This window comes from Eumetopias jubatus, unplaced genomic scaffold, assembly GCF_037043125.1.
Source record: "Eumetopias jubatus isolate StellerSeaLion01/CBP00866 unplaced genomic scaffold, mEumJub1_p1.0 scaffold_2, whole genome shotgun sequence".
NCBI classification, from domain to species: Eukaryota; Metazoa; Chordata; class Mammalia; order Carnivora; family Otariidae; genus Eumetopias; species Eumetopias jubatus.
The window spans coordinates 132,157,628-132,180,238 of NW_028274808.1; the positions used below are offsets into that span (position 1 = coordinate 132,157,628).

Below are 22,611 nucleotides of genomic sequence, written 5' to 3' on the forward strand. Positions count from 1 at the left end.
CTACTAACTAATGGTTTATTCTGTGCTTCAATGTTCTCACTGATAAATAGTGGATCATAATAGTATCTACTTATAGGGGCATTGGGACAATTGAGTTAATATGTGAAAAGCACTTAGAATAGTGCTTGACATGGTGACTGTAATTAATACTGTGTTGTATATTTAGAAGTTGCTAAGAGAAGAGATCTTTTTTTTTTTAAAGATTTTATTTATTTGACAGAGGGAGACACAGCAAGAGAGGGAACACAAGCAGGGGGAGTGGGAGAGGGAGAGGCAGGCTCCCCGCTGAGCAGGGAGCCCGATGTGGGGCTCGATCCCAGGACCTGGGATCATTACCCGAGCTGAAGGCAGACGCTTAACGACTGAGCCACCCAGGCGCCCGAGAAGAGATCTTTTTTTTTTAAAAAAGAGATTTATTTATTTGAGAGAGCATGCATACCTCAGCACGGGTTGGGGAGAGGGGCAGAGGGAGAGAATCCCAAGCAGACTCCTCACTGAGTGTGGAGCCCAGCGCGGGGCTCGCTCTCATGACCCATTAGAGATTATGACTTGAGCGGAAACCGAGAGACAGATGCCCAACCGACTGAGCCACCCTGGTGCCCCTAAGAGAAGAGATCTTAAAAAGCTCTTATCACAAGGAAAGAAAAAATTGTAATTATGTGAGGTGTTAGTTAATAAACACTGTGGTAATCATTTCATGATATATACATATATGAAATCACTACGTTGTATAACTTAAGCTTACAAAATGTCATATGTCAATTATATCAATAAGACTGGAAAAAAAATTTTTTTTAGAAAGGGATTCACAGACCTAAAACAAAAATAGTGCCCAACTAGTGCTAGATGATGTGTGTTGCTCTTCTCATTTATTCACAGAATGCTCCTGAAATTTGAGATAATATAGAAAATCATAGTTTATGATTTTACTATATATACATTATAGACAATATATAGACGATAAGTGGCTTATTTGGAAGAAGAAAATTGCAGCTGGCCTAGATTAAAATAAGTGACCAAAGGATTGCATTGTTAAAACAAATACACTAAATCCGCGTGGGTTTTTGTCCCTGCTACCCATATGCTCAATGCTGATCTAAAACTGTTATTTATGTGAAACTGAGTCTTCTTTTGTTTCTTTGCTTTGAACAGGTTGGCTCAAAGCTAATCTCTTGTCACAAACTAGTATTGGCTTGTGTTATCCCCTACTTCAGAGCCATGTTTCTCTCTGAAATGGCTGAAGCTAAGCAAACACTGATTGAGATCAGAGATTTTGATGGTGATGCAATAGAAGACTTGGTAAAATTTGTCTATTCTTCACGGCTCACTTTGACTGTTGACAATGTCCAACCTCTCTTATATGCAGCCTGTATTCTACAGGTTGAACTGGTGGCTAGAGCTTGTTGTGAATACATGAAGTTACATTTTCATCCCTCCAACTGCCTGGCAGTGAGAGCCTTTGCTGAAAGTCACAACCGAATAGACTTAATGGACATGGCGGATCAGTACGCCTGTGAGCATTTTACTGAAGTAGTGGAGTGTGAAGACTTTGTAAGTGTGTCACCCCAACATCTCCATAAGCTTTTGTCCTCCAGTGATTTAAATATTGAGAATGAAAAGCAGGTCTATAGTGCAGCCATCAAGTGGCTTCTTGCCAATCCTCAGCATCATTCCAAATGGTTGGATGAAACACTTGCACAGGTAGGGGGCTGAAATAAGATTGTGTATAGAAATGAAGTGATATGGAAGCAAATTACATTGTTTCATTGATCGTGAAACATGTAGATTATCCAAAGGAATATAGAAATCTTTGTGTAATACAATGTGAAAATGGCTTTCTCTTTACTTTCCTATTTATTCACTATGCTATTTAAGGATAAGTCTGAATTTGTTACATTTAATTAGAAATATAATTCTTTGCTTTTTAACCTGAATGTTGAAAATAGCCCTTTGAAATTGTAGTAATAAATATTTTATTTATGCTGATAGAAACTGGTTCTGAGGAAACAAGCTCTAAGTATTGTTTTATAGTGAAGTTTCTGAGTTGTAGTGAATTACTTTGCTAGCTGGAAAGAACCACAAAATGTAACTTTCCATTTTCTTTCCTCACCACAGTTTCACTTCTGTAACCTCAGAAACATGGCTTTTTTCTTACTTACTTATTTATTTACTTATTTACTTACTTACGGTCAACGGGGTAACCTGGGTCGGGAGATAATAAATGGGCCTTAGAATTACTTTGAAAACAAGTTTGTCAACAGAAACAAAAAGTTTCATTATCTTGCAGCTATCTTATTTGTGTGTATGCATATGTACTTTTAACTCAAAATCATATTACCTGGTTTGATCATCCCCTTAATCCACTAGAAAATCAGTGCATCTTTAAGGGAAGAAAGGTGAGTGCCTCTACTTGAAGTAGGAATGCATCCCTGATTTAATATATAAACTTCCAAGGTGATTGATTTGGAGAAAACAACACTGATTTAATATTATGAATGTTTCTGTGTTCAAGTAATGAAGAAATCCCATTTCCATTTGTTCAGTCTTAGCTTTAAAAGGCAAAATAACAAAACATGGCAATTTTGTTTTGATTGTGCCTTTTTCTAGCAGCAGTGGGGCCTTTTGATTATGACACTACCATTTTTGGAAGTAAGAAACTTGAATGAATACAATTGAATTATTTTATCCAGTCTACTTAAATCTGTATTTAAAGGGGGGAGGATGCATTTAACACATAATCTGATTTCATTAGTGTAGACCATACTAGAAATCATTTTAGAACTTGGCTCATTGAACTTCCTTCACATGTTAGAAAGGCTTTGTGTAGTAAATGAGTTTTAAAAAGACAACATAAAATACTACAAAGTAGAGCATAAACTATCTGATTACAACTTAAATTTTACATCTGCAACTATTCATGATCTTAGGTTCGTTTGCCGCTGTTGCCAGTTGATTTTCTTATGGGTGTTGTGGCAAAAGAACAGATTGTCAAGCAAAATCTAAAATGTAGAGATTTATTGGATGAAGCAAGAAATTACCATCTTCACTTGAGTAGCAGAGCAGTACCTGACTTTGAATACTCCATTCGGACTACCCCAAGGAAGCAAACTGCTGGTAATTAAATTACTCATTTTATCATCTCTACTGAAGGATTGTATTCCCAAACTTAATTGTAAGATGATTAGTATCTGATTGTCTTAAAGTAGTAATTGGCAAGTATGGTTATATAATGTGAATTCTTACTGGACATGATTCAGGTAGTTTTGCCAATAAGCCAGTTTTTTTTTTTTTTTAAGATTTTATTTATTTATCTGACAGAGAGAGCACAAGAGGCAGGCAGAGGGGGAGGGAGAAGCAGGCTCTCTGCTGAGCAGGGAGCCCGACGTGGGGCTCTATCCCAGGACCCTGGGATCTTGACCTGAGCCGAAGGCAGACACTTAATGACTGAGCCACCCAGGCGCTGTAATAAGCCAATTTTTTAAAAAGCCATAAGTCCTATGTACTTTGAAGAGCCTGCTGAAATCTTTTTTTTTTTTGAAGTTTTCTTGATGCTTCTAGCAGAGTTCATTCCTCTGTCATTTGTACTTTTAGAATACTTTCACTTGTTTTCTCTTACTGTGTTGCATTGAAGTTTATTTATTTGACATGTTTTGAGCTCTTCAAAGACAGGTAAATATCTTATTCAGGTTTATATCTCTAGTGTCAAGGATGGAACTTGACACATATTTTGTGTTTAAATATTACTAGTTTTTGTGTTTTATCAAAAGAAAGGCACTAAACGGGGCCTCTAGCTGACTCAGTTGGAAGAGCAATGTCACTCTTGATCTTGGGGTCATGAGCTTAGCCCCACGTTGGGTGTACAGATTACAAAAAAAAAAAATTAAAAAACAAACTTGAAAGTCACTAAATACATTTAAAATTTGTGTAATAGATTGTTAGACTCTTAGAATCTAAAGGTCTAATATTTAAGGAGGCATGCAATTTTACCTTGATTTGCCACAATTTTCAGACTATATTTTCCTAATTGGTTCATGTTCACTTATGTTCCTTTTTACAAGTATAAAAAATATATTTGAGGGATGATGGAAGATAAATGAAAGTCCAGGAATTCAGGAAGCGGTATTCTAAACAGAGTTTGTCTGCATTTGTTGCTACCCAGTATAGTTATCAAATAAAGAGATCTGTGGAACAGCCTAAAAAAACAACAAAGGGCAGTACTTGATTATGAATAGTGGGATTTTATCTAGGTAAAGAAAATATGACTGCCATATATGTACCTATGAAGAAGTCGTTCTTCTAAATACAGTTGACTCTGGAACAACATGGGTTTGAACTACATGCATGGGTCCACTTGTATGTACATTTTTTGCAGCACTATAAATATCTTTTCTCTTTCTTCTTATTTTTTTAATCTTAAGCAGGCTCTACGCCCAGCATGGAGCCTAGTGAGGGGCTTGAACTCACAACCTTAAGATCAAGACCTGAGCTGAGGTCAAGAGTCAGATGCTTAACTGACTGAGGCAACCAGGTGCCCCTCTTATGATTTTTTTAAATAACATTTTCTTTTCTCTAGCTTACTCTATTGTAAGAATATGGTATATAATACATACACAAAATATGTGTTAACCGACTGTTCATGTTACCAGTAAGACTTCCAGTCAGCAGTAGATTATTAGGAGTTAAGTTTTGGGGGAGTCAAAAGTGTATGCAGATTTTCAACTACACAGGAAGTTGGCATCCATAAGTCCTGGGTTGTTCAAGTGTCAAATATAGTTTAACATGGAAAGGACTGCTTATTCTCCTCTTTTTGTAGGTTGCTGTCAAGAATTAAATTTTTTGAAGTGTAGGGCTTTTTTAAGTTGTGAAACCTGTTTCAGGAAGTCAAGGTATTTAATTAAATTCCTCTTTAAGTTTTAAATTTAAACAACATCTTGGTAGCCTGAATTATATGCATATAGTAGGCATATCGTAGACCCTTGTATACATGATCTCTCACATGATTGCAGGAACTTAATGAGTAGGTTTTAGTGTAGGATTCAATACTTACTATGAGACAGATTGTGTTATTCCATTTTATGGATGAAGAGACTAAGACTCAGAGAGGGTTAAAAATATGCCCAAGGCCACACAGAGAAATAGCATAAAAAGTATGTATATCCTGATCTTTTTGTTTCATTTTTAGCTTTTTTTCCCTTCATTCCATGTTCCTTGGTGAACTGTATAACTGAAATACTAGTTTCTACTGAAAATCTATTCAATCATTGAGATTACGTTCTGGGATTATAATTCCAGCTGTGCCATTAAATATTACAATTTGGGACAGATTTTGTAATCTCTGAAGGCCTGTTTATTTATAAACGATTTTGATTTAAATGATCTTTAAAGCCTTTTCCAACTTTAAATTTCTTTGACTTAAAGTATTGACTTGGAAAATCAAGGATTGAGTTGGAAAAGATGACACAAGCAATTCTGTACATTTTTTAATACAGTCATTCAGCAAATATTTATTTAGTACCTACCACATGCCAGGTTCTGGGGTAGGCATTAGAAATGCAGATACACATAGAATATAGCCAGTCCTATTTTGAGAGAACTTGCAGTCCAATATAGGGAGATAGACATGTGAATAAATAAATGCAATGAAGTGGTAAAGGGAAGTTGATATAAGTATAGTGGGGAACACAAAAGAGTGGTTGTTTTTACCTTGGAACGGTCAGAAAAGGTTTTATAGAGAAAGTAAACCTCAGTCTTAGTTTTGAATAATAAACAGATGTTTTTCTAGGTGTCAGTTAAGGAAAGGGGTATTCAGTTCATTTTTCATCTGTTGAATGCCTAGTACATGCCAGGCACTGTGCTAGCCCTGATTAGTACAAAATGCTTAACATACAGTCCTAACCTATCTTAGACTCTGGAGACAGATATCAGCATAATGGATCATTTCTGTACTGTGTTAAGTGAATGATAGTTACCAAAAATTGGCTTTGGAACATCGAGGATGAGCCCTGTATGCGTGTTGTGGGAACATGAAGTTTGAGAGAAAGGGAGGGAGAAGATCAGATTAGACAGTGCAAGGCCTTTATGCTGTGCTGGGTTTTATCCTGTAGGGCAGTGGTTCTCAAAGTATAAAAGAAGTGGTGGCCCCTGGCCCAGAAGCATAAGCATTCACTTGGGAACTTGTTAGAAATATAAATTCTTGGATCTACCCCACGCCGACTGATTCAGAAACTCTGGAGGTCAGGACCATCAGTCTGTGGTTTATGCCTTCCAGGTGATTGTTGAACCACACTGGAGTTTTTTTTTGGTTTTTTTAGATTGCAGTGAAATATGTATAATATAAAAATTGTCATTTTAACCATTTTTAACTCTACAATTTAGTGGCATTGGCTAAAGTTTTTAAAAACTACTGATTTAGGTAATAGAAAGCTGTTGAAAGAGCCTTTTAATTAGTTTACTCTGTTGAAGGTCTGAAAGCAAAAAGATTACTAAGTGATAAGAAAGGACAGGATTTTGCAGTAGTTGGGTAATAGCAGATGAGGGCCTGAACTAAAGCAGTGGAATTGTGAGGGAGAGGAAGGGCAGGGCCCCTCCGGGAAGGAAGAGGTTTCAGGTAGGTGAGGAAGGGTGATCCTTTTGAATAAACTGGATTTGAGGTGCCTGTGGGACATCAAGTGGAAATGTGGCTTAGATACGTAGCTTGGAAGGCATTATGATACAGATGGAATTTAAAATTAAGGAATGTACTTTTCCTGTGTGAACGTATGAAGTATGTGAGAAGTATGCAAAGGATGAAACATGGGAAACATAGGAAAGAGAAATTATTGGAGACAAAAGACTTCCATAATACTTCAGTATTATGGAAATCAAGAGAGTTAAGGAGTTTCCCAAAACGCAGGGTGATCAACATATTGAGTGTTGCATTTGTAAGAAATTAACTTAAGGGGCACCTGGGTGGCTCAGTCGTTAAGCATCTGCCTTCGGCTCAGGTCATGATCCTGGGGTCCTGGGATAGAGGCCGGATCAGGTTCCCTGCTCAGCGGGGAGCCTACCTCTCCCTCTCCATCTACCTCTCCCCCAGCTCATGCTCTCTCATGCTCTCACGCTCTCTCTCTCAAATATAAATAAATAAAATCTTAAAATTAAGAGTTAATTGGATGTAGTTATGACCTTAGCAAGAGCAGTTTTACAGAGTGGGTGAAAATCTAAACCATACTATAATGGGATGTTAGCAAACAGAGATAGCTGATGTATCCTATTCTTTGAGGAATTCAAATAAGGGGGAAAAATTAGATTTTTAGTAACATAATGACATTGAAGTTATCCAAATAACTCATTTTTTTAGCAGTTCATCAAAATTTTGACTTTCTAAGTATTTTTTCCACACTAATTAAAAAAATTTAGGGAGCTATAATTTTGATCTGTATTTTCTGGCTTTACCTTTAGGCGTGCTGTTTTGTGTAGGTGGTAGAGGTGGATCTGGTGACCCCTTTCGCAGTATTGAATGCTATTCTATAAACAAAAACAGTTGGTTTTTTGGGCCAGAAATGAATAGTCGAAGGCGGCACGTGGGTGTAATCTCTGTGGAAGGTGGGTCCATTATTGTCTTAAGTCATAGCACATGATGATAACATTCTTTTAAAATATTTAAATGAGAATTTCTTTCTGTAAGAAAATTGCTAAATTATAAAATGTTTTACTATATCAATAAAATATTTGTGTGGTGATTTTTTATTTACTTGCCTTATGCCCATAGATGCTCAATGAATAATCTCTTGCATGTAGGTGCTTGTTGGGAGAGGAGTATTAGGGGAAAGGGAGTTAAAATAAAGAGTTAAACTCTTCTGAGTTATATTTGTAAAATAATCAAACTACAAAAAGTGTTTATTGAACTTAATAAATATATATCAGCTTTTTTCTATACCTAATTATTGAAATGAGAGGATTTTTTACTGGTTACTGAAAATGAAATAATTACAGAACCATGGGTAAATTGTTAGGGGACTTTAAAAAAATACCTTTTTTTTTCTGATTATAGAAGTGTAAATTCTTTTTGGGAAAATATGAAAACATTCTAATAAAAATAGTCACAGTTGACATTCTTGTATGTAACCTTTAAAATTATTTATTGTATATGTATTTTTAATAACTTCACTTAGAAAGTTTGATCATACTGGATTGAATTTTATTTTTCTTCATATAACATGGAGCATTTTTTAATTTTATTAAACATTCTTTGACAGCATTATTAGTGATTTCATCTACTTAGTAATAAAAAGTTGGGAAACCAAAGTAGGGATAGTGTTTGAGCATTTAAATAACTTCATATCTAACAGCATATTCCTGGCATTTTATTAAGTAGAAGCTTATGATTATTTTCATTTGACTATTTAAATGACATTATTCATGATGTTGAACAGAAGAATATTTGTTGAAAATTATGCTATTCTATTTTGATCTTATGTATATGTTATATACATAAATATCAATTTACTTAAGTTGGAATCATGAACATGCTTCTCTGTTTGACAGGTAAAGTGTATGCAGTAGGTGGACATGATGGAAATGAACATTTAGGTAGCATGGAGATGTTTGATCCTCTCACTAATAAATGGATGATGAAGGCATCAATGAACACAAAGAGGTGAATCAGCATGGAAATTTTTTTGATTTGTTGATGGAGAATAAAGCTTCCAATAATTGAAGGGGCCAATTTTCTACTTTTTACATTTTTAGAAACTTTAAATACTGTCTTAAACACATTTTGTTAAATTTAGCATCCAATGTGATGCTTTGTTATAACTTTTTATGTTTTCCTTCTTGAGAATATATTTTATATTTTTTTATGTTTTAGAATATGGTAATGATTAACATAGTTTCCACCTAAACCTGAACATTGATTTTTTTTTTTTTTACTTTAACTCTGAAATAATTTTAGATTTAAGGAAAGTTGCAAAAATAGTAGAGTTCCTATTTACCAGTGATGCTTAGCAAAAGATGATTTTACTTCCTCTGTGGAATACTTGGCAATATCTGGAGACGTTTTTTGGTTGTCACAATTTGGGGGTGGGGATGTTGGGGGAGGGCTGCTGGCACCTAGTTGGGAGAGGCCATGGATGCTACTAAAAATCCTATAATGCACAAGAAAGCCCCCCCACAGCAGAGAATTTTCCCTGCCCCAAATATCAGTAGTGGTGAGATAGAGAAATCCTGCTGCATACTCAATCCAGCTCCCATAATGTTGACATCTTACACCATCATAGTAAAATTATTGAAACCAGGAAACTAACATTAATACAATGGTATTAATTAATATAGATCTTATTCAACTTTTGCCAGTTTTTCTACATATTCCTATGCTTTGAATTTTTTTTTGTCTCTTTATATTGCCTATTAATCTAATACAGTGTGAATAGTAGCAGAGATGGTAGTTATTTTTGTCTTATTTCTGATCTTAGTGGAAATGTCTCTAATGTTTCCCTATTAAGTGAGATACTGCCTTTATGACTAAGGCATAGGTATTTTAAGATACTAAAAAAATATCCCTGGGCGCCTGGGTGGCTCAGTTGGTTAAGCGACTGCCTTCGGCTCAGGTCATGATCCTGGAGTCCCGGGATCGAGTCCACATCGGGCTCCCTGCTCAGCGGGGAGTCTGCTTCTCCCTCTGACCCTCCCCCCGTCTCATGCTCTCTCTCTCTATCTCATTCTCTCTCTCAAATAAATAAATAAAATCTTTAAAAAAAATAAAAATTAAAAAAAAAAATAAAAAAATAAAAAAAAATCCCTCAGGGCGCCTGGGTGGCTCAGTCGGTTAAGGATCTGCCTTCAGCTCAGGTCATGATGAGCTAGCTGTGCTCATCACAAGTGTCCTTAATAGCCATCACCCAAGATAAGTGTACTCTTAATCTCCTTCATCGGTTTCACCCATTCCCCACCCATCTCCCCTGTTCTCTATATTTAAGTCTGTTTTTTTGGTTTATCTCTTCTTCCTTCCCCTTTATTTCTTAAATTCCACATATGAGTGAAATCATATGGTATTTGTCTTTATCTGACTTATTTTGCTTAACATTATACTCTGTAGCTCCATCCATGTGTTGCAAATGGCAAGATTTCATTCTTTTTTTGTGGCTGAGTAACATTCCATTGTGTGTGTGCATGTGTGTGCGTGTGTGTATACACACATATATATACACCACATTTTCTTTATCCATTTCTCTGTCAGTGGATACTTGGGATGCTTCCATAGTTTGGCTATTGTAAATAATGCTGCAGTGAACATAGGGGTGCCTATACTCCTTTGAATTAGTGTTTTCATATTCTTTGGGTAAATACCCAGTAGTGTATCTTAGGGTAGTTCCATTTTTAATTTTTTGAGGAACTTCCATGCTGTGTTCACAGTGGCTACACGAGTTTGCATTCCCACTAACAATGCACAAGGGTTCCTTTTTCTCCACATCCTTACCAACAGCGTTGTTTCTTGTGTTTTTGATTTTAGCCATTCTGAGAGATGTCAGGTAATATCTCATTGTGGTTTTGATTTGCATTTTGATTTCCCTGATGATAAGTGATGCTGAGCATCTTTTCATTTGTTAGCCATCTGGATGTCTTCTTTGGGAAAATGTCTATTCATGTCTTGCTCCCATTTCTTAACTGGATTATTTGGGTTTTGGGTGTTGAGTTTGATAAGGTCTTTATAGACTTTGGATACCAACCCTTTTTTGGGAAGTCATTTGCAAACATCTCCCATTCAGTAGGTTGCCTTTTAGTTTTGTTTATTGTTTCCTTTGCTGTGCCGAAGCTTTTTATTTTGATGTTGTCCCAATAGTTTATTTTTGCTTTTGTTTCCCTTGCCTTAAGAGACATATCTAGAAAGATGTTGCTATAATCAATGTCAGGAAATACTGCCTTTGCTCTCTTCTCGGATTTTTATGGTTTCTGGTCTCACATAGAGGTCCTTAATCCACTTTGAGTGTGTTTTTGTGTATGAAAGAAAGTGGTCTAGTTTCATTTTGCATGTTGCTGTCCAGTTTTCCCAACACCATTTGTTGAGGAGACTCTCTTTTCCATTGCATATTCTTTGCTCCTTTTACGACGATTAATTGACCATATAATTGTGGGTTTATTTCTAGGCTTTCTGTTCTGTTCCATTGACCTATATTTCTCTTTTTGTGCCAGTACCATACTGTTTTGATTACTACATCTTTGTAATATAACTTGCAGTCTGGAACTATGACACCTCCAGTTTTCTTTTTCTTTTTCAAGATTGCTTTGGCTATTCAGGGTCTTTTGTGATTCCATACAAATTTTAGGGTTGTTTGTTCTAATTCTATGAAAAATGCTGTTGATATTTTGATAGAGATTACATTAAATCTATAGATTGCTTTGAGTAGGATAGACATTTTAACAAATTGTTCTTATCCATGAGCATGGAATATCTTTCCATTTGTGTTGTCTTGAATTTCTTTCATCATTGCTTTATAGTTTTCAGAGTATAGGTTTTTCACCTCTGGTTAGGTTTATTCCTAGGTATTTTATTCTTTTTTGTGCAGTTGTAAACAAGATAGTTTTCTTAATTTTTTTTTTTCTGCTGCTTCATTATTAGTGTATAGACATGCAACAGGGGTTCCTGGGTGGCTCAGTCAGTTAAGTGATTCTTGATATCAGCTCAGGTCATGATCTCATGGGTCTACTTCTGTAGATCTTACATTCTAGAAGGAAAGATACAAATAAAGACATAATTACAAGGGCAATAATTCTTTTTTTAAAAAAAGATTTCATTTATTTGAGAGAGCGAACAAGCATGATCAGGGGGAGGGGCAGAGGGAGAGGGAGAAGCAGACTCCCTGCTGAGCAGGGAGCCTGATGTGGGGCTCCATCCCAGGGCCCTGAGATCATGACCTGAGCTGAAGGCAGATGCTTACCCGACTGAGCCACCCAGGCGCCCCAAGGGCAATAATTCTAAGCATAGGGTTAAGTAAAGGGTGCTTGAGAATGGAAAAAATCTTAAAGAAGTTCCGTTTAAACTAAGATCTGAAGGAATAGAAGAATATATTCTGGTTAAGTGTTGGTGGATAGAAGGGTGATGGGTGGAAAGAAATGAAGTCTGAAAATCTGGAAGTCAACAAGAGGAGAGAGCATAAAGGAAGTCTAGTATGGCTGAAAGATCAAGGTGAATGGTGTGAAAAAATAAGGCTGAAACAATAGGAAAGGATGAGGGCCTTTCAGGTTTGCCAAGAGTTTTTTTATTTTATCTGGTGAGCTTTCTCTCTCTCTCTGTCACACACACACACGTGTGTGTGTGTGTGTTTTTAATAGCAGGGGAATGAAATGGAGAAAGGATTTGACCAGAGTAAAAACAGTTTGGGAGACCAATAGAGTTATTGTAATATTTTAGTCAAGAAATAATGGTGGCTTGGACTAAAGTGGAAAAAGTTGGGAGAGAGAGGACATATTTGAGATATAATTCAGAAGTATACAATCAACAAGATTTTATGATAATCAGATGTGTAAGGTGGAAAGAACAAGAAGCAAGGATGATCCTTCAGTTTTTGGCTTAAGCAGTTGGGTGTGGATAGTGGTATAATTTTCTGCATTAGGAAAAAAAAGACAATGAACAGGATAAAATTTTTGTTTCCCTTGTGATGGGTGTATTTGTTTTCTACTGCTGTGAAACCATTTATCACACACTTAGCAGCTTGTATCTGTTTATTAAAGCTCACAGTTCTGTAGATCAGAAGTCTAGTGGGTTTGACTGGGTTTTCCACTTAGGGTCTTACAAGGCCAAAATAAAGGTGTAGGCTGGACTAAGCTCTTACCTGGAGGCTCTGGGAAACAATCTACTTCCAAGGTCATTTAGGTTTTTGATAGAACTCTGTTCCTTGAGACCGTAGGACTGAGTTTCTCATTTCTACTGGCTGTTGCCAGGTGTCCGTCTCAATTCCTAGAAGCCACTCCCAGGTCCTTCCCAGGTGCTCCTGTCTGTCTTCAAACAAGCAGTGGCATGCAGAATCCATCTCATTCTTTGAGTTTTTGAGTTGTCTTCTGCTACCAGCTGGAGAAACCTCTCTAATAGGGCTTGTGTGATTAGATTGGGACCATTCAAGTAATCTCCTTTATGCCATATAATGTAGTATAAGCATGGGAATAAAACTAGAGGATGAATATACTGGGTGTGTGTGTGTGGGGGGGTACATCTTAAAATTTGCCTATCACAGGGAAGTAAGCAGTGAGTTTGATCTCAGATTAAAGTTAAGGTAGAAGAGGGGTGCCTGGGTGGCTCAGTTGGTTAAGCATCTGACTCTTGATTTCAGCTCAGGTCATGATCTCAGGGTCATGAGATTGAGCCCTGTGTCAGGGAGCCTGCTGAAGATTCTCCCTCTCCCTCTTCCTCTAGTCTCCTCCCTCCTCACTCACTTGCAAAAAAAAATTAAGGTTGAATAGCTAACATGACAGATTTAATGTAGAAGTTGGATATGTGTCTGGAAATATACATTTGAGTTATCATAAATCCATGGAAAGAATGAGTTTGCCTTGGCAGAGAGCGTTTAAGTGATAATAGGCCTTTAGGGAACTTGATAATTTAATGATGGGGTAGAGAGGAAGGCACTGATAAAGGAAACAGAATAGCATCAGCCAAAGATTTAGGAGGGAATTCAAAGATGTGATTTCATGAAAATCAAGAGAGTTTTGAGGAGTAGGAAATAACATTATTAGTTATTTTGGTTTGGGATGGTGAGGGGGTGGGATATTTACTAGGTACACATCTGTCATTATTATAATACCTGTATGTTCTAGAGTGCACACACGTTTACACACCTGCAAATTTTTATAGCCACAGTATTTTGTAAGTCATTGCTCTATTCTCAAAAGAGATTAAGGGGATTGAAAATGAGTAACAACATTACCCTTAAGAATCCTTCTTAGGATTCTCTTTGGTAAACTTAGAATCTCGGTTGACCAGCTGCACTCTCCAGTAATATAGCTAATAACATAGCACTAATGATGGGCCAGTCACTGTTTTAAGTGCTTTACCTATATTATCTCTATATCTCCTGTGTCTGCTCCTTTCTCAAATGGGTTACAGATGAAGAAGCAAGGTAGAAGTTTAGCAAATACACTGTCCAAAGTACATATCAAGTCAATGGTAGTTTATAGTTTTAGAATAGTTCAATTTTTTATTGCTGCAGTGTTTGTTTAAGAAATTGGTATAATTTTTTTCTGATCACTATTACAGTGAATTAGCTTTTAACAAGGGCTAAGTCTCCCTCTTTCCAAGAAGAGAAATAAATGCCCTTCAGAAGTTAAGCAATGTGATATAAAGCTTGTAATATAAAAATTGATGTTCTTTTGTGTAGTACCATGAAAACCTGCATCAAAACATGTGCTCTGCAATGACTTGAATTTAGAAATGAGATTGACTTCTGACCTCCACAGCAAAACATTTCTGTCAGTTTGTTAATCTCTTATTATGGAGTGTTTTACTGTTGAATGTTTTGGACTCCATTTATATTATTTTGTTGGGTTTCACTTTATTTCATTTGAGTTTAACCTGTGTAGGCTGTGCATTATAAAACTCCAGAGGGCACTATTCACATATAGTCACACAATTTGGCAGCCTTGTAGCCATCTATTCAAAAGCCTTGATAAATCTAAAAATAATGGGGACAAAAACCTCACTGAGGTTTAAAAAAGTAAATGACTTTCTTTAGCATATTTTTACTACCTTTTTTCTGGAAACAGAACCGGATACTAAAGTATGTTTTATTGTCTTTGCAGGCGAGGAATTGCCTTGGCCTCCTTGGGAGGTCCAATTTATGCAATTGGAGGGTTAGATGACAACACTTGCTTCAATGATGTGGAAAGATATGACATAGAATCTGATCAGTGGAGTACAGTGGCACCAATGAATAGTCCCCGTGGAGGAGTTGGCTCTGTGGCTCTTGTAGTAAGTTATGTAGCAGTTGGCTCATGGATTGCATTGTATCATAGCCCTAATACCCTAATAAGTAAAGAAAGGTCTGCTATATTCATATCTCCAGGATGCAGATAATGATTGTATACCATATTATCTCATGAAACACTGCTTTCTTACACATTCTGGTCTACCGATAAATCACATATAAATCACTTAAAAGTCTAATGTCTTGTGTTTTTATTCTTTGTTTATTTAGAATCATGTTTATGCAGTAGGTGGCAATGATGGAGTAGCTTCTTTATCTAGTGTGGAGAGGTATGATCCACATCTGGACAAGTGGATAGAAGTTAAAGAAATGGGTCAACGAAGAGCGGGCAATGGAGTTAGTGAGCTCCATGGTTGCTTATACGTTGTTGGTGAGTGGATGGTATTTCTCTAATTTATTGCAGGATGTACAGTGGTAGTGTCATAAGACAACACAATAACACAAATTATATTGCATTTAGGCTCAAATGGAATAGTCCTAAGATTTGCTTTCAAATTACTAAGGTTCACATTCGTGTTTTTTTGCTTATGCCTTCATGTTTCATGTTTTAGGAGTAGCAAATACATCTAAGGTAGAGGATAATATTTAAATAAGATACATATTTTTTAATGTAAGAACACAAATGTGCTTTGCTAAAATCTTTAAAGATTTAAGAAATTTTTTTCTTATCTTCATTTCAAGGGAATTATACGTTGACTCTTTTAAGCAAAGCAGTGGCTATTTCATATGCATAATGGCTGTTGGTATCTCTATCTTGCTTTTTACTTACTGAATTGCAGAATTGGAAGGAACCATAGGGCATTGCTTTCTCAAACTTTAATATGCATGTGAATATTCTGAAGATACTGTTAAGCGGCAGGAGTGGAGCCCAGATTCTGCATTTCTTTCTTTTTTTTTTTTTAGGTTTTTATTTATTTGACAGAGAGAGACACAGCGAGAGAGGGAACACAAGCAGGGGGAGTGGGAGAGGGAGAAGCAGGCTCCCTGCAGAGCAAGGAGCCCGGTGTGGGGCTTGATCCCACCCCGGGATCATGACCTGAGCCGAAGGCAGACGCTTAACGACTGAACCACCCAGGCGCCTCTAGATTCTGTATTTCTAACAGCTCCCAAATGATAATCAATGCTGCTTCTGGTCCATTCAGCACACTTCCAGTAGCAAGGTTTTAAAGAACTATGAGATGGGAATAATGATGAGAATTATTAATGAGAACTAATAATGAGAATTATCTTTGAGAGAATTATTCTAAGAATTAGAGATAGTATATATGAAGCATCTCAAACTGCATCTGGTGCTTTGTAGTTACCCAGTACATGGATGGCAATATTGTGGTTAGTAATTCCCTCCTTTACAGAGAAAGAAATTGTTCAGAGAGGTTGTAACTAGCATATGTCGCACTTATGTTGATGTAAACTCTTTGGTATTACATAACTTACAGTTCTTGACAAGAGAGTGTGGGATATTATTAGCATTGAAATATCTGCAAGTAATAGAAGTAATGCTGAATATTCCAGTGCTTGGAAATATAGGTAACATAATTTACTTTAGATCTTGTCTGATGCTCACAGCTCTGTGAGGTAGCAAAGACTCAGAGAGCGTGAATAATTTACCTCATAGTCACACACCTTCTAAACTAGTGACAAAGCTGGAATTTGAACTTGGGTCTATGAGAAACCAGAGTTCTTGCAGTACACAGTTGCTACCTCTTACAGCTCCCTACTTAGGAGAGCTAAACCCTTTATTGTCATGAAAATATGTTCTGTATCATGGTTGCGGTGGTGAGGAAACTGCTGTACACATTTGTCAATATTTATCAAGTTACACATAAAATTGGTGAATTTTATTTCAATTAAATTGATTTAATTAAACCTATTAGAGAAGTTAACTGTTTTTTTTTTTTTTGTAAACTGACCTTGTTTCTGAATAGACTGATCATAATAGCAACACTTCCTGTCCTCAGGAAAATAGGCTTAGCTGCTGAAGAGAGTTATTACTCATGTAGACTGAGATGGAGTCTAAAAAGAGGCACATTTATTTTTAAGGGAAAGAACACTGTCAAAATAACAGTCTCTATATTTAACCCTCAGGAATATAATAAGTAGCATTGTTAGAATGATGTATAGAGAGAACTGTCATCATCTAGATTATGTAGCATGAAGATGTAGTTTTGGCAAAAATTGGTGAGATCAGTCATAGCCGTCTCTGTAATTATGACAATTACAGTATTAGGGGAAACAGTTGGAAAACTTTAGAGTCAAATGATTCAGTAGTAGTTGATTCTCTTCTCAGGCACTCTTACTGTTTAAAAATATAATACACAACATACAGAGAAGGAATCTCAATACTGTCTTACTTGCCTCTAGGAGGTGAAGGACAAATTATGAATGTTATGAGGGGTTTTTTTTCTCCTAAATTACCTGCTTAGATACAGGGACTTCAGTTTTTCTATTTTAAGATTTTTAATCTTAGTATTGAGGTAAAATACTAAGTTATCTCAAATTATAGAAAAATGTCTAATAGGAGTCGGTAGTGATGACAGGTAATGGGGTGAATTTTTTCCCGATTTTCTCTATTTTCTAAAATGTTTTTAAAAGATTGGGTTGTAGAAGCTATTGGATTGAGATTTAATAGTTAATTTCTATGAAATGTAGTACTATTTTTAAAATCTTTTTTTTTTATATATATATATATAGGTGGTTTTGATGATAATTCTCCTCTGAGTTCAGTTGAGCGGTATGATCCTCGAAACAACAGATGGGATTATGTAGCAGCACTTACCACTCCCAGGGGTGGAGTGGGGATTGCAACAGTGATGGGCAAAATCTTTGCAGTTGGTGGGCATAATGGCAATGCATACTTAAATACAGTGGAAGCATTTGATCCAGTGTTGAATAGGTAATTTTCATTTTTTCTGTATGCTTTAATGGGATCTTCCAGTAATTGCTTATTCCAGAGTGCTAAAATACTACTAGACATACCTATTAAGATAAAACATTAGGGATATCTTACCTCCCTGAGGAACCTTGCTGTCTTTCAGAACCAGTCCCAATAATAGGGAGTTTTTGTTTGTGGTTGGTATTTTGAGTAAAGTAAATCATGCTTTGTTTTAAGATAACATACTTTCTCTGTCTTTTCAGGTGGGAGCTGGTTGGATCTGTGTCTCACTGCAGAGCTGGAGCAGGCGTAGCTGTGTGTGCCTGTTTAACTAGCCAAATTCGAGATGTAGGTCATGGATCCAATAATGTGGTTGATTGTATGTAATATGAGCTCCAGCCACCAACAGTTTGGTCATATTTGATAGACAAGAAGGACAACCAGGATCTTGTTTGACCACCTTTGAATAGTTTTCACTACTGCTAGAGTCTTATTTTAAATGGAAACTGTTGTATTGTGACTAAGTGCAACATTTAGAATGGTAGCTGAAGATCTATTGTAATAAAAGTAAATTTGATACTTCCCGCTTTAGCAAATAATGGGATAGGGAAGAAAAACAATCTAACCTGAAACCATGCCTCCTCTGAAAAATGTTTAAGGTAGTACCGAAACCTTGAAATCCCTCTTTAAAGACATTTTGGATAAATCAAAATGTAGAATGGAATCATTTCCATTTTACCTGAGTTTTACCTTCTCTTTTGCCTAAAAGTGTTAACTGTAGGCAGTGGACTTTTCTTAGAGGGGAGATTAGAACCTATTCATCAACACAAGTATATCAGAACACATAAAAGACTGCTCCTTTTGAAGATCATTTCTACTTGGTGCTGATGAATTTATGCCTTGCTTTTTTCTAGATGTCGATTTTTCAATTTCTTGGATATTTATAGAAGTAGAAAAAATGTTTACTCTTTCTCAGTGCCACTTGGCTGGATTTTCAGAAGCTTTATGGGAGTGCTGTAAGAAGCTCTTAATTTCAGTTTGACTTGTGTAGGGCACCAAATATCTATCTGAACTAATCCCATCTAAATAAATCTACACTTTTATTTTTTCATCTCATGCAAAAAGGATTTGTTTCATATTAGCAAAAATTGAACGAGAAGAAATATTAGAGGAGAAGGCTTTAGAGTTGATATTACTCTATTGTCCAGTTGAGAGACCTTGAGAAGAAATGGTGCCGATTACATGATTCCCTGAGAGGAATCTGAAAATATTTCTCTCTTTGATTTAATCATTTGGTTTTGAGCCCAGGATTATTACCTTTCCATTTTGCTCTTTTCCACCATCCTGGTTTTTAAAAAAACTGGAATTTGGATGTATTTATTATCAGAAAATGAATGCATTTTTACAAAAATTCTTTATAGATTATGGTTTACTGATTAGTTCAAGTCCATTATTACCAATAAAAGATATTGTTAAAAACAGAGCAATATTGAAATTTCCTGTTTTTTCTGTTTAATCACCTTCAGTATATTTATTTATTGAACTTCAACTGAAAATATTTCTATGCATTAATTTGAAGCCAGGATATTGATAAACCTACTGACTTAATAGCTCTTCCATGGTTTTAGCCAGTATTATAAAATTGCCTATTCATAATATGTAAATATTTGTATAAATACTTATGGTGAATATTAAAATATTCTGTTTTGTATTTGCAATGCACTTTGGTACCTCTCTTTCAGGCCTCCCTGAATTTTCCTGTCAACATGCCTCATAATTTAGTGTAGTTCATTGCTGGTTCACAAGGAAGCTGGGTCACTGAGGAACACTACCCCCATCCACCCAGCTCTAAAGTTCATTGCCTACTAACTCTGATGGTCCTCATTAAAATGTAGCCTGGCTTGTCAGTATAGTAGGGTTAGAAAGCCACATTACAAAAGCCAGTGTCTATTGAGTATTTTAGACCAAAAAAAGAAAAAAAAATTGTAAGAGGATCTCAGGCTAGCAGATAAAGGTCTTTCATGAGGCAAATTTAAAAATTCCCAAATTATGCCACTTTTTGCTATCACCCTGTAGGCAAGTTCATAAGTCTTTGCTGGATCTGAATCAGGGTTCTTCTCTTGTATAACTATAACCATATTTCAGTCATTCCTCAAAGCATTTAACTCTCTAGAATTCACTGGACTGGTTATAACTAGCTGGATGTGGAGCATAAATCTCAACACCTGGCTTCAACTGTCTGGAATTCTTGTATTATAATGCTTGTCTGGCTATGGTTACTAGTATGTTATATTTATTTTGTGGGAGAGAGGATCATGATCTTATTGTTTCTAAGATTATTTAAAATGGTTTTTTTCTTTAACATATTTCTGCCTTTGTCACATGTGTAGAGTTTAGGAACATAAAGGTGTTAAATTTTTTATTTTAAGGTGTTAAATGTCTATTTCTGGTTTTTACTATACCGTAGTCATCTAACATACAAACATACCCTAGCTACCCATAAAATAGGAACTACTCATAAGGGAAGTAAAGTGAAGTGAAGAAAACATGTGGCTGTCTGTTATGTGTAGATCGTTAGAAGCATAGTTTTGAAGGACCTGAAAATGGTTATGAAAGATAAATAGTGGAACAAGTATTCACAGTTTATTAAAAATGTTCTTTGAGATATAAAATGAGAATCAGGCTGAAGGAATCGTGCAATTGAAAGATGATTAAATTCATAGGAATAAAGAGATGACATTATTAAAAGAATATGGCTACTTAATTGTGAGGCCTTTCATTTTAACCTCAGAGGTTAATAAGAAAACCAAAAAGTGATATAAAATAGAGATAAAATTTTGAAATGGTGAAAATTTGCATATTTATTTCTTCAAGAAGTATTATAGGTGCTTTTGTGTGATTGTCCTATAAAGTTATTAAAGCCACTGTTTTCCTATATTATATTGCCACTTTAAAAACAAATTACTTGATAATTGGTTTTGGTTAATTTCATTGTACTCTGTGTAACTGATTATTTTAAATTGTTTTAAATGTTTGAATAAACTTTGTACTCCCTCTGAGGAATATTATTTATTCTCTTAATTCCTACACACATTTGAATTTATAATGCTGTTAAATGTCTAGATAAGAGATTGTTGAAATTATATAAACTCCTATTGCCAAGGGTAAACTTAAGAATTTTCTTTCTTTTTTCTCTCCATGTCTTACATGTAGAGAATGCATTTAGAATCTAATTCATATCTTATCAGTCAAGAACGTTTTCTGTTTTTTTTTTTACATCAGACTTTTTTTTTTTTAAGATTTATTTCGTTGACAGACACAGCGAGAGAGGTAACACAAGCAGGGGGAGTGGGAGAGGAAGAAGCAGGCTTCTTGCCGAGCAGGGAGCCCAACGTGGGGCTCAATCCCAGGACCCTGGGATCATGACGTGAGCCGAAGGCAGACATGTAACGACTGAGCCACCCAGGTGCCCCAAGCATCTGACTCTTGATCTCAGCTCAAGTCTTGATCTCAGGGTCGTGAGTTCAAGGCCTGCATTGGGCTCCATGCTGGGCATGGAGCCTACTTAAAATAATAATAATTAAAAAATAAAGGATGTGGGCAACTAATGTAAGTAGTTTCTCTAATCTTAGTAACTGATTAAAGCAATGGTCTCTTCAGCAACTGCAGACTTGTATAGAAATGAGATTTTTTTTTTTGAAAGATTTTATTTATTTGAGAGAGAATGAGAGAGAGAAAGCACATGAGGGGGGAAGGGTCAGAGGGAGAAGCAGACTCCCTGCTGAGCAGGGAGCCCGATGCGGGACTCGATCCAGGGACTCCAGGATCATGACCTGAGCCGAAGGCAGTCGCTCAACCAACTGAGCCACCCAGGCGCCCTCTTTTTTTTTTTTTTTTTAAGATTTTATTTATTTACTCAACAGATAGCACAAGTAGGCAGAGTGGCAGGCAGAGGGAGAGGGAGAAGCAGGCTCTCCACTGAGCAGGGAGCCGGATGTGGGGCTCGATCCCAGGACCCCAGGATCATGACCTGAGCTGTAGGCAGCCGCTTAACCGACTGAGCCACCCAGGCGCCCCGAAATGAGATTCTTTATGCATTAGGATGAATGTTGTCCTTCCAAGTTTGTTTTTTCTTTCCCAATTCTGTTGCCATTGCTAAATATTTTTCTGAAAATGGCCGGAAGAATCCATTTGTAAGGCATCCAAGAGAATTAGTCTTGTCATTTTAGTCATACGCTATTTTTAATTAAAAAATTTTTTAAGGGGCGCCTGGGTGGCTCAGTCGTTAAGCGTCTGCCTTCCGCTTGGGTCATGGTCCCAGGGTCCTGGGATCGAGCCCCACATCGGGCTCCCTGCTTGGTGGGAAGCCTTTAAAAGTTTTTTTTTAAAGATTTTATTTTTAAGTAATCTTTACACCCAGTGTGGGGTTTGAATTTACAACCCCGAGATCAAGAGTTGCATGCTCTACCTGCTGAGCCAGCCAGGCACTCCAGTCATGTTAATTTTGACGAAAATCTTGATTATGGCCATGTGTCCTTTATTCATCAAGCTTGATTAAAAATATAGTTACAACAGGGGACATCTACCCTCAAAAAATTAAGATTTTCCTTTACTGGAAAAATTTTTTCGCAAATAGACCATTGCAATGGAAGATTTCGAAAATCACCGTAAGTGATAATTTTTTTTTAAGATTTTATTTATTTATTAGAGAGCGAGTGTGTGTGAGAGCACAAGCAGGGGGAGCAGGAGAGGGAGAAGGAGACTCCCTGCTGAGTAGGGAGCATG

The 22,611-nt window shown here is 36.4% G+C and overlaps 1 protein-coding gene across 5 annotated transcripts in view; it reads left to right on the top strand.

Moving 5' to 3' along the window:
* KLHL8 (kelch like family member 8) overlaps positions 1–20,830 on the top strand; it is a 58,578-nt gene extending 37,748 nt beyond the window's left edge. For 2 of the 5 annotated variants that reach the window (XM_028117800.1, XM_028117801.2), the window contains 8 exons: positions 1,153–1,701; positions 2,928–3,114; positions 7,441–7,584; positions 8,527–8,638; positions 14,770–14,938; positions 15,165–15,324; positions 17,646–17,847; positions 18,090–20,830. In XM_028117800.1, coding sequence (XP_027973601.1) covers positions 1,153–1,701; positions 2,928–3,114; positions 7,441–7,584; positions 8,527–8,638; positions 14,770–14,938; positions 15,165–15,324; positions 17,646–17,847; positions 18,090–18,213 — 1,647 coding nt within the window. In that variant the 3' untranslated portion in view covers positions 18,214–20,830. The remainder of the gene's footprint in view (positions 1–1,152; positions 1,702–2,927; positions 3,115–7,440; positions 7,585–8,526; positions 8,639–14,769; positions 14,939–15,164; positions 15,325–17,645; positions 17,848–18,089) is intronic. The other 3 variants (XM_028117802.1, XM_028117803.1, XM_028117804.2) reach the window with 3 other exon arrangements.
* Positions 20,831–22,611: the final 1,781 nt, after the last annotated feature.